General features: G+C 33.2%; 1 protein-coding gene across 3 annotated transcripts in view; it reads right to left on the minus strand.

Moving 5' to 3' along the window:
* Nucleotides 1-13648, minus strand: part of LOC129005592 (fatty acyl-CoA reductase 1-like) — a 65411-nt gene that overhangs the window by 20999 nt on the left and 30764 nt on the right. For all 3 annotated transcript variants that reach the window (XM_054434536.1, XM_054434538.1, XM_054434537.1), the window contains 4 exons: nucleotides 11846-12013; nucleotides 8838-8931; nucleotides 4525-4755; nucleotides 1465-1610 (listed from right to left, as the gene is read on the minus strand). In XM_054434536.1, the coding sequence (XP_054290511.1) occupies nucleotides 1465-1610; nucleotides 4525-4755; nucleotides 8838-8931; nucleotides 11846-12009 (635 nt within the window). In that variant the 5' untranslated portion in view covers nucleotides 12010-12013. The remainder of the gene's footprint in view (nucleotides 1-1464; nucleotides 1611-4524; nucleotides 4756-8837; nucleotides 8932-11845; nucleotides 12014-13648) is intronic.

Consider the following 13648-nt stretch of genomic DNA (forward strand, 5'->3'; position numbering starts at 1 on the left):
TAAATTTAGCGATCTGGGAGAAAATTTTATATGTTGTTCCATAAGGTTCGGTTTTAGGGGCAATCCTCTTCCTAATTTATATTAATGACCTTTGTGATGCATCTTTCCATGGAAAACTAACTTCATTTGCTGACGACACAGCTCTGTGCTATGCCGGAGAATCATGGGAAGAAGTTAAAATGGCAATGGATACTGATTTAATTTCTCTAAAATGGTGGTTCACCCAAAATCATATGGTTCTCAGTACGGAAAAAAACAAATATATCAATTTCAGTTTAAGAAAGTCTTCAAAAGATGAAGAGCTAGTTATTTACAAATGTATTAAATGTCTATGACAGCAAACCAAGTGTAATGATTTTGTGCTCTAGTAGGAGAAGCTGTGGAAATAAAAATCCTAACATTAGGTACCGTAGTGAATTAAATTGGAGAAAGCATGTTTTTAATTTGAAAAAGAAATTATATAATGTGTTAAGAATTTTTTACTTTTTAAGGGAATTGTGTAATAAGGACATCTTGAAAAGACTTTATTTTTCTTTAATCCAAAGTCGTTTAGAATATGGTTTGACTTGATGGGGTGGAACGTACAAGTCAAATAGAAATTCTCTTTTGTTACAACAAAAACATTTTGTCCGCTAAATTTTAAGAAAAGTAAAAACTGAAACTTCAAAACCATTGTTTTTCTCTTTAAAGATTTTTCCGCTAGAGTATCTATATGTATATAAGGTTTTAAAATATTTTTATGGTAAAAGTGGCAATCGTATTTTTTTGGAACTTCTTACCGAACAAAACTAAGAACTGGAAACAATTTTCCGTCCCTAAACCACTGAACACTTTCTTTACTAAAAGTTTTATTTTTATGGCACCAAGGATGTATAATTTGGTACCAGATTATATAAAAAGTGCCTTTAATTCTACAGTTTTTTCAAAACGATTACAGAAATGGCTTTTTACGCAAACACACATACATTTTCTTACTAACATACAGGTTTAACACATTTCAATATTATAATATTTTTAAAAAGTGTTTATACTTCAACAATTGAAAATAGTAGGCCTACAGCAAGAAGTATATGTTTTAGAAAGTGCATCTATTTATTTTTAAAGCAGGAGTAGATATTTTAAGTTATCAATTAATTTAAGTTAGCGTCTTAGAGCTGTTTTTAGTTTTAAAATTTATGTATAAATGGAACCTCCATTCAGGCTAGGCCTTGGAGGTCCTAAATTTTCCCTTAAGTAATATAATTTAGTTTGACCATGTAGATATGTGGCTACTGTAATTAACCTTAAAATCAAATTCGGTTTCATATAACTTGACAGTTATTCTTTTTTAAGTATGTTTCTCATCCTTAGTATATTATAGGTCATGCCATGACTATAGTAGTGTAACAGTTTTTTGTAAACAATTTAATGTAAAAAAAAATGGGAAAATAAATATCTTATTTCTTATTATTTAGGAGAACATACCCAGCTGTGCTGTTGGTAAATACGTCTTGGGAAAGAGAGTCGGCCATTATACACATTGCAGGGGCTGTGACAGGCGGAGGGTAAAACTGTTCGTCAACTATCCTTTGTCCGTTGTGGCATAAGGTTGAGGTAACCACAACGAAGGACTGAAATTCGTTAGAAAAGATATTCAAGATCATTGTAATGGTCAATATGTTATCTTTAAAAATAAAATATGGTAAGAAAAGTAGTATCAATGTAGTTTATACCAGAATCCTGATTCTAATCATGTTAATCACAAAATAAAGAAACCGAAATAAAACTTGGGTTTTGCATGATTTTATAGTTGTAAATCAATATTTGCACAAGTGGGTTTCTTAATTACTGACACCTACCCACTGTTCCTACCCACTTCAGCATTACCAAAATGTCGACATAAAAAAATTATAAGTGGAAATGTATTTTGAAAACAATGTTTCTGTTTTAATCCTATTGACTTGGAATCTCAGCTACTGGCACTTAATAGCGTTAGTTGATTTTTTCAAACTTCAGATTACCGTTTCCCTACATAGCTCATCAAACGATGCATATAATCAGTTTAAAACATGTTTATGTCTCACTTATCTAAAACATTGTTTGCTAATTTTTTTTTAAATTCTCATTCTGTATCAGTTTTAAAATGCAAACTGTAAAATGCCAGTGGCTCTTACACCCTTGTCCCCGTCATAGACATATTAAAATACTATTAAGCATATGTCGAAATATTCCGGTCTTCAAATATTTGTGGAGATCTGTAAACCCCATGGGGGAGTGAAAAACACGAATTCTTATGATCATAATTAATTTTCCAAAATGCCATGGCAATTCAGTAAGCGTTTTGGAGTAGGACAGGAATACAGTGGTCAAATAGTCACAGCGGATTAATCAAGTAGGGGATGTTACGTTAGGGAGAAACGGGAATAAGACATTCGCTTATTTCCCACACCTATCACAATGATGATGTTGAAACATATCAAAGCTCATTTAAATGCATTAAATCTCAAAACTTTAAAGTTTATACTCTAATTCTGATTTATATCAAGTACCATTTATAGTCATTTAGTTTACCAATGCATGCAAAAATAATTTAAATCTCAAAAAATAAGTTTTTGGTGGTTAATAATTATTCTTACGAATCACACATATAAACTAAAAGATTTTTTCTGAATGAACACAAACTAGAAGCAAGAGCACTTCAGTTATCGTAGGCATCCATATACTGTGGATGTCTTATAAACTTAGTAAGCCTTAAAATATATTTTGAATTGACTCTATTGATTCATTAGACACTTTAGGCCCTACTTTTAGGTCAAATAATTTCTAATTGTTAGGATAGTTTATTTTTTATAAATTATTTCTAGTGTATAGAACAAAATATAATTTTTAATTCCAGATTTTAGGCTGGAATATTCACTTAGTCTTGATTTATAGTTTTTGATAACCGTTGACTTGCACTTTATGGTTCATTACTGGTTTTAAGAGATTGATGAACTGATATTTCATCTAGACTTTTAAGTTCCCTTGCATTTTATAAATTATAACTTCAAAAATATACGAAGTTGAAGGTACGCATCGTAGAGCTTATGAAATAGCAAAATAAAACAAATACAATAGGATACGTGTTTGAGGATAGTACCAAACTGCTATGAAATCTTGAAATAAAAAATTACACCCCAGAACGATGTCGTTTTATCTTGTCCAAGTGACATACCGTCCAGATTCCACAGAGGGAATAAGAAAACATTTGACCTCAACTACCAAAATTAAAATGAGCACTACTTGATAATATTTTGTATCAGAAAAAGGTTACTCGGAATATTTCGAGGTATCATATGTCGTAGGGTGACCAAGATGATGTAAATAAAGTTGTACATATTATGACAGATTCCGCGTATTTAAAGCAAACTAGTATCGGCTCCTTAAAACATCAGCACATAGAAAAATGGATTGGTTCCGAATGTTTGGCGTTAAGAGAGCGAACATTTAAGTTTTTAAAAATAAATCGTCGGGCAAACTTGGCAGTTGACAAATCGGAGTACATTCATGTACATATTCAGGTTCATACAGGCATGTAAGGTGTTCAAAATTGTAGGCCAAGCTAAATATAAAGAAAAAATGCACTTGGATCATATGATTGCCATTCAATTGCCAATCATTTTTGGGAGTTTTAAACAGTATTTAATACGGGTGTGAAGGTTCGTGGGTGACATTGCGCCGCATTATCCATTTTATTGGATTATTAAACTTACCACAGCTATCAACTGGAATATGCTATGTTGAAACCAATGATAACCAGCGATATTGGATAGGGATTTTAGTATGTTAGAGTAAAAATTAGTCCTCGCGCGATTAAAAGATAACAACGAGCCAGGACATTCCATTGACGTGAACTAGACGTACCGTTGACTTTGGATTCTGCAAATAGGCACTCCATTTATGTGAATCAAATGAACCATTGACTTTAACTGCAAGTAGACAATTACGGTAATTTACGTTAACCCAATCCATTGAGTTTGGATACTGTAAGTAAACAGTTCTTTTACTTAACCCGATGTATCATTGACTTTGAATACTGCAAAAAGACATTCCATTTAAGTGAACCAGAAGCAAGCCTACCATTGTTTTTGGTTACTGCAAATATGCATCTTATTTATGTGAACCAAATGGACCATTGATTTAGGATACTGCAAATAGACATTCTATTTGTGAGAGCCAAATATACTATTGACATTGGATACTGAAAGTATACATCTCATTTACGAGAAACAGACATTGACTTTAGAATGTTTTTGGATCCTTAATCATCCGGACACCAAACATTTGACTATAAAAGAGAAACTTGTTTGTTGTGGGTAATGGCGTACTCTACGACGTAGTTAGAATGCTCTTACATTTTTTTTAATTCGTCTCGTAATTATTATAGCTCCATAGCATTTTTGTTTATTGGGAATATGAATAATATGATGCTTATAATATGGTCAAACATCATTTAAAGTAATGAACTGGCTAAATCCCACTACCATTTCACACAACTGTACTAACTTCAAGTTGGCGGCATCGGTAGGCAAGTTGAATGAGTGTAGATGTAAATCGTAAGTTGGTTTCAACAGCCTCCTTAATTGTGTGGTAGTGGTCTACCAGAAGAGCGCAGTGGATTATCATAGTTACTTTAGTTACTGCCGGAGCAATCTGGGTCTCGAACCCTCGATCTAGGTCCACTACCTGCACCTTCTCCAGCGCCTCACAGTGTTCCAATCTCACGAGGTCAAACACCTGCAGAGACAATGATTGTTAAAAATCTCACAGGTCCACTACCTGCACCTTCTCCAGCGCCTCACAGTGTTCCAACCTCACGAGGTCAAACACCTGCAGAGACAATGATTGTTAAAAATCTCACAGGTCCACTACCTGCACCTTCTCCAGTGCCTCACAGTGTTCCAACCTCACGAGGTCAAACACCTGCAGAGACAATGATTGTTAAAAATCTCACAGGTCCACTACCTGCACCTTCTCCAGCGCCTCACAGTGTTCCAACCTCACGAGGTCAAACACCTGCAGAGACAATGATTGTTAAAAATCTCACAGGTCCACTGCCTGCACCTTCTCCAGCGCCTCACAGTGTTCCAACCTCACGAGGTCAAACACCTGCAGAGACAATGATTGTTAAAAATCTCACAGGTCCACTACCTGCACCTTCTCCAGCGCCTCACAGTGTTCCAATCTCACGAGGTCAAACACCTGCAGAGACAATGATTGTTAAAAATCTCACAGGTCCACTACCTGCACCTTCTCCAGCGCCTCACAGTGTTCCAATCTCACGAGGTCAAACACCTGCAGAGACAATGATTGTTAAAAATCTCACAGGTACAATACTGATTTTCCAAATAAGCGGTCAAAAATCGGTTTGTGATTTAACGATATTTATTGATTGGTATCACATTTATTTCTTTATTTACTGCACCATTAGACAATACTGTATGTATTTATCAAATAATATGTTACTAAAAATATAAAAGCAGTATTGGAAAGGGCCGACATGTGATATTAACTATTTTGTGATGCTTGAATACACTATATTAAATAATACATTATACATACAGTATAATACATTATATTAGAAAACATAGAATGTGTTTTATTAAACATTACACTTTTATTTTATAAGTTAGCTGGTAGAGTAACTAATCTAACCATAGTATTTTGTGCGCATTAAAAGACACAGAAACACAATATAGACAATTTGTGAGACCTTTTTAAAAACACCAGTTGTTTTTACCTTTTAGATATTCTGCCACCCTGTAGGCAAGTAATAATATTTCATTCGTATTAGATTTTCTATGATAAACACGAAATACTAAAGGGACTAGAATCGACAGTAAATTACTGTTTAAAAACAGACCACCAAATATTCTCCTGACAATATCCTCACATAAGTGTACCTTTAAACGTGGGGCTGTTGCTGTGTAATGGACAGAATTTCCAGTAGGCCGAAAAAATTGATAACAAGGCGACAATCGTTATTGCAGATTCTGTTACTTATGTTACAAGACCTGTTTTAGCACATATTTCTTAAAAAGAGTTGATTTTTAGGAAAATTCAACAAAGCTACCGATTTAAAAGCAAGAGCTGGCCATATGCGTGTTTCATCAAAATCACATTTTACCGATCACTAATAAATATTGCATATTTTTTAAATATCCTAGAGTAGTTTTGAATATTTTTCTTGAATTGAAATTACATTTTAAATACTTCATTTAGTTGAAACCTGTTTTCGATTGTGTTTTATTCTGTAAAAAAGTTTATTTCACACAGTAAAGTCATGTGATAGACTAAACGAACAAATACTACAATAGCTCAGAAATATTTTCCACAAATATTTTGGATTTTGTATTGCAATATAAACAATTCATTTTCATGATGAATATCTTTTAAGACCTAAATTCCTTATAGTATCAGTTTATATTACCATACAAAATAAGGGTGTTTCTTGAAACATAAACAAAATATAGAAAATATTCTCCAACGTTTGTTTTTCTTTGTGTTTTGTAGTTTTTAAATTTTTAAGTCTGTAAACTTTCTTAACAGTTTTAGATACCTAGTCCAATCAACTTATACTTTGTTTATTAACCATTGTGAGTATTTTATTTGTTGTATATTATCTACTACCTCTTTTGTTGTAGTTTTATTTTAAGCATTCCTTAATACTTAATTGTACGAGCATGTCTCTTACGTAATGCTCTTTGTTCCTTAGATGCAAATATTTAGGTAATCTAAGAACGAGCAGTATTCTACAGCAAACCACTTTTAACCTCCTGGTCGGAGCAGAAGAACTTGGTTATTTCAGTTGTCAGTCCTCGAGCGACGGCTACTGTTCTGAGGTTAAGGCCAATGTCCAGTCAACCAGGGAAAATAGTAAAAAGCAGATTTTTTGCCCATCGACTACTACCATTTAGACAAGTATTCAGCCAAAAGTCCCCGCCCCTACCCCCCTTGCTTCCTTCTCCTGTGCCCCCCTAAACATATGAAGTGTAAGGGTTTCGTAAATCACGTTTTTCTCGATTGTTAAACAAGATATTGAATTGCAATTTGTTTTATTGTCTTTGTCATAACATTTCCTTCAATCATGTTTGCTTAACTTTCGTTGTAGCTATTACAGTTTGTTCGTTATTTGTATAAAGATGTTAAGATTTATATTTTTTGGACACAACATTTTATTTTTGCCGCCTTAACTTTTTTCGCTGACATTTTATGAGAATATGTTTCGAACAAAAGTTGTATCTGCTATCATAAGCTTTAAAATGATGTATAATGGTACTTACTTTTATGGAGGTCCTGCAAGATTCAGCCGATGTAATGCAGTATGTGTACTTAATACTATTATTTGTATTTTGATTATGTAACGTGTAAATTAATTATCACATTTAACGTCCATCTTATACAGTATTAGGTGTTTTATGGGTACCGGTATGTAATATATGTTTATGCCATGTTGGATTAACCGTGGTTTTCAGTTATTCTGCCCCCTCCCCCATTACATCAAATAATTGAGGTTCTAATACATCCGGTTAGTCCGGCCGTTTTGTAGTCCGGCCAGTGGTCCGGTCCCGAGGTGACCGAACTAGAGGGAGTCTACTTTACATAAAATACTATCACTCCTCATAAAAAATTTCATAAACATGGTAAAATCAACAAGTTATTAATGTGTAGAATTCAAGTGCAGTTTCCGCCAAACTATCGTCTTTATTGAAAAAAAGTAAATTCATCTCAAATTATCAATTTAACAGCTTTTTAGGATTTTTTGTTATATAAAATACAATTTTATGATCGAAACTACCCGTAACGTAATTTAAGAAATTCTTAAATTTACCATTACTCCTGATACTGATTTTCGATGTCTGGAACTATTTGAGACAAGATACACCAACGATGAATGGTAGAGCCAACGTGAGGTAAAATACATCACCGAGGTAAGGGAAGTCAAACTGAGGCAAGATCCAACATTGGGAGTAGCGTATGTATATATAACGGAATTAAGATAATAGTTATATGATTTGTTATAAGTACTATGAATACCCCATAAAAGAAACTAATAAATGCATCCGATATTTTTATTTACAAAGTAATGAAAATAAACCTTAGAAGTATTCCAGATATGACATCCCTTTTTACTTATATTCCCCACATAATAATAATAAATATTATAGAAAGATAAATGTTCAGTAGCATATTTCATTATTGAATCTTTCTAACAGATTTTTCTAACAGCAATGGTGTAAGAGAGTGTTACATCATGCATTCTACTAAAAATTAAATAAAACCAATAACCATTTAACACTGTTATTATAACTCAAACTATTCTTAGTATATATGACTGTGTAATATCACTTTGAAGTAAGCAATAATTTGTTACAAGTCTCAAAAGTAGAACCTCAGTTAGAACCTGCTTTTGAAGCCAGCAGTGACCTCAAAGAGACGCCCATGCTTGAAGTTGTCTCCAATGGTACGAAAAGTTCTAGATGTATATAAAAAACTTTGCGAGAACTTTAGTTATATAAACAATTTCTTACCTTGGATAAATTGAAAGTAGCCATAAGATATTTTATACCGTTTAATATGAACTTTTTTCATGAGGAAAATAACATTAGAAATATAAATGATTGGGCTTGTTGCCACTAAGAGATTATCCCAATAGATACTCATTTCATTTTTAATTTAAGGGAAGGGAAACTAGAAAATATCACACCTCAACCAACAACCAAAATAATTCATGATTATGGTTTGCGAAACTCAGTTCTAAATTGGTTGTGAGCTTTAATTCTTTTTAACATATGATCGAAAATATGTTCCAAACTCACTTTAGAAGAAAAGAGTTCCTTAATTCTTTGCTGCGATGTCTTCCCATCTTTCCCACGTACTGTGACATAGATCTTGGAAACTCTATTACAAGATCTACAAAAGAAGACATGTGAAAAACAATTTTAACAACATTCTTATTGCAATACATATATATTTAATATATGTTTGTAGATATTAGCCTAGACACCTATTTATTATAAATATTTTTACCTTTTTGGTAGCCTAAGGTGTCCAAGATTACTTATCTCCTGCGAGACGCGTTTCGCATTTATTACAATGCATCTTCAGTCGCTGTCACAGGTCTCAACATTGCCCACAGAAGTGGTTGTCACAATTTATAAAACATATTAACACAACCGTACAGTTCACGAAATACATATGTATATACAGATATATACGTGGATACAGATATATATATATATGTATATACATGGTCGTAAAACTGTATATACATATGTGTTTCGTGAACTGTACGGTTGTGTTAATATGTTTTATAAATTGTGACAACCACTTCTGTGGGCAATGTTGAGACCTGTGACAGCGACTTTATTGGCTAAGTCAATAAAAATCTGTAAATTTTTCTTGTTACTTCCGACAGCTTCATGACTATTTTTAGTTAATAGACATGTCTCTTCTGAATCCAAATTGTTGTTGGGCTAAAACATTAGTCTCCACGAGGTATTTTTCAAACTGAATGTTAACACATTTATCTAAGATTTTAGCGAGCGTACTAGCAAGAGTAATTGGTCTAAAGTTAGCAGAAATATTCTTTGGACCACTTTTGTATATCGGAACAACTTTCCCGGTTTTGAAAATGTCTGGATAGATACCTTGAAGAATACTGTTGTTAAAAATGTGTAGTAATGGAAATTTCAGACAGGAAATATTGTCTTTAACTATAGAGACGGGGATACCATCCACACCGGGGGCGGAGCCACCTCTAAGGCTTTGGACAACTGCAGTTATTTCTAACTCAGAGACGGGTTGAAGCTGGAAGGAGGAATCGACACTATAACGCTCGTCATTCATTATATTCTCATTGACAGCTGGGATAGCATTGGCTAGGTTGGCACCAACAGATACAAAATATTCATTAAAAGAGTCTGCAACTTTAATTATCTCATTCTCAATTTCCGCATTGTAAACGTCAAGAAAACTATTGATAGGAAACTTGGCTTTATTACTCTTAACCCCAGTCAATTCATTAATATTTTCCCAAAGGACTTTAGAGTTCCCCCTCGCATTTTCAATTTTATCTCGGTAATAGTGTTCTTTAGCGAGCCGGATTGAAACACATAGGGTATTCCTGTAAGCTTTATATCGGTTCAATAAGTTTATGTTGAAAGGCTGTTTCTTTAGTAATTTATTAAGTTTGTCTCTGTACCTGATGGAACGAAGTAGACCATCCGTGATCCATGGCTTAATTTTAAAGCATTTAGCTGAACAGGACTTTACTTTGGAAGAAAGAGAAATAATATTTTTTAGATCCCTAATAAACAGATCACAGGACTCATTGACATCATTACTACTCATAACGTCCGCCCAATCATGAGCCTGGACATAAAGTGAGACTTGTTTTTTATCAATATAAGACACTGATTTGGTATTTTTCTTTTTGGAAACTGGATTTAGGTTTGATTGAACTTTAATTTCTGCAGCAACGAAATAATGATCTGTCATTTCCGATTGAATAATACCCGACTTAACCCGACTGGTATCATTTATATCAATAAATATGTGATCAACACAACTTTTGGAAAAAGCAGTGACTCTAGTGGGGGCATCAATACAATCAACAAATCCTGCCTCGTATAAAGTATTTAAATAACGTTGAGATAAAGGGTCTACAATGCAAGGTCAGAGATAAACTGTTCTAGGTCACGTCCATACCTAGGACTACGATACACAGCGAGTATCGTAAATATCTCCTTCTCAAAAGTTAGACCTATCTTTAAACTTGTAGCGCCAAATAAACTTACTTCTTCACAACTCGCACCTAAACGTTCATTCACGTACACAATCACACCATCATTCTGATTCCTACTGACGGAGTTCGAAAAAGATACATACCCTCCCAGGTCGACTATCGTAGAACAGTCACACTGCCAGGTTTCAGTTAAAACAATGACGTCAAATCTTTGACTATAACTATTGAGAATTACAAAAAGTTCATCGATATGCCTGCTGTAGCTCCGTATATTGGCGTGCAAAATACGGAGACCAAGTTGATTACCTATTCTAACATCATCTTCACGAAAAAAGTCAAATAAACTAACATCAGTATAAATCTTCGGACTTACACACCTATATTTTTCAACTTCGACCAATAGATCGTCCATTGCCGAGTATATCCGGCCGGCCCACATTGAGAAAACAACGTTTTTATATTGTAAAATAGATTATAGAAATTACCAAACATATTTTTGCGAATAACTATGCTAAGCAACATATACTATAAGAATGTAACCATTACCAGAGTAATGATGTTGACAGTAACTATATTTAATGGCTAAAATTAAAAGTTGATAAAAAAAAATAATAATTGAAATTCCTTAACAATGAACAGAAATTAAAGTGAATGATACATATCACTAACGGAGGACACACAATCCTATTTATAGAAAAAAAATGTTTTAAGTAAAACACAAATCTAGATATTAGTTTATCCTTAAAGTAATCTTTAGCAGATACCCAGTACGATAACCTATTGATTAGAATTGAAAAAAACATTAAAAACGAAACTCTGAGATAGAAATATGTACACTATTTCCAGGCCCAAATATTCCATTTAAATATTTAATTGTAAAGAAATTCCATAAAAAGATTAAATGGGTTGGAATTCAGACAAACATCCAAAGCAATTGTAGATGAGCTGATAGGAATTTTTGAATTTAGATAAATAAATACCACGATAATTCTATATTTTGCTTAAAATTCAACCATAGCTCAGGAATGCTACTGGTAAAGTTGCTACTCAAAACGTAACTGCAAAACGTATCACACCTACCTAAGTAATTTCTCGAGTACCAAGGAGCCTACAAGGCCGGTGCTACCTGTCAGCAAGACATGCCCATCTTGAATCACTTCCTGTAGACTACTAAAGGGTAATTCCTGCTGATCCTGGAGAAAATGCTCAATATATATGTCTCCTCCCTCCAATTGTGGCTCCATTTTCCTGTTAACAAACAGTTATTTTTACAAATGTTTTATTCTACTGTTTTCAATATTACAGTCTAATTAAAAAAAAACCGGTCTAATATCTTTATCTTTTAAATATAAATAAAGTTTTCTTAGTTAATTTCCTTCACTGTGCCAAATGTACCATGAATAAATAATATTCTGTAAACGTCATAAAGAGATCCCTTTACTAGAATATGGCTTATTAAACCGCAAGCAAAAAAGTAAATTTTGAATACTCTCAAATTTTGAATGTTGCCCATGTAGGACTAGTTATACGCTGTACCAAACATCATTCTGCCAAAACGATCTTCATTTTAATAGAAATAAAGATAAATTTACAGTTTTATAGAATTATCTCCATAACAACTAGGCACATGACAACGCTTCAATATACTAAATTAATTATTTTTTGAGCTGTACAAAACGGTTTTGAAATAAATTGTAAAATTAAATGTTTTTAGGGTAAAAATGGGAAAACCCCACAAAACCCCATAAATCCCCGTCCCCATAGTCCGATCATGCTGGTCCGTGAACTCGTTAAAATACCTCGTTTTTGCTCGAGTTATCGTGCTATTGGACATATAAATATAAATACACTAGTGGCTTGTATGGACGTCCCTAAAAACTCAAATGTAAAACAAATTATTGTAACAGATTCAGAATCAAATTTTTCTCTTCGTCGAGATATATCCCTGTACACCACATCTTTTGTGAAACTAAAACAGTGTCTTTGTTTGCTTTTGATGATGTTTTTCAATAAAGAATTTGAATCATATAGGAGGTTTATCTCTAGTTATTATTTTTAATTGATATTATATGGGAGTGGAGTGGGTCTACTAGATAACATCACCCTCTGTAGCAGCTAAGTTTAAACTATAAGATTTTTATATCATTTTGCATTTTTTGTTATTCTACCTTTAGAACAATCTTCAAGTAAATTTCTATTTTTAAAAATAATAGAAACCTCCGGGGGAAATATTCTCACTACAAAATACTCAAATCAGTGCGCAGGCTTAACTTAGCCATAGTTCTGATAAAAAAAACTTCCATCTCGAATTTTCAACGGCCTATAACTTTTAACTTTGCCGGCCTAATTTCCTCAAACTAGAAACCAAATCAATCAATATTACTTCAGAAACACATCCCTAAAAGGCTCTTAGTTAGCAAACTTACAGTTCCACGTATTAATACAATAAAATAGACAGTGGTAGTATCATCAGACAAAGTTGTGTTTACAAGTGCTAGTGCAAACAGGAACATTAACAGTTTGATTCCGTTTCTCGATCCAGTCCAGTTCAACTGAACATTGAATATAGAAATACCCGCAGACTGCGCTGTCCATAGACGCTCGTTAAAATACGACTCTAGTTACATTCAAACACAAAACAGTTTAGTTGCTACTAAGAGAAGATATATATATAGATATATATATATATATATATATATATATTTATATATATATACATATATTTATTTATGAATAGATTTATATACATATATGTGTGTCCGTGAACACGATAACTTGAGTAATTTTTATTCGATTTTTATGAAATTTGGTTTGAAGGTGTAAGGCGGGATAAACTTGAATGAGTTCGCGATCCAGCATGATCGGACCATGGGAACAGGGTTT

Source organism: Macrosteles quadrilineatus, unplaced genomic scaffold (assembly GCF_028750875.1).
Source record: "Macrosteles quadrilineatus isolate MER2022 unplaced genomic scaffold, UCM_ALF_1.0 Scaffold_24__1_contigs__length_1734639, whole genome shotgun sequence".
Classification (NCBI taxonomy): Eukaryota; Metazoa; Arthropoda; class Insecta; order Hemiptera; family Cicadellidae; genus Macrosteles; species Macrosteles quadrilineatus.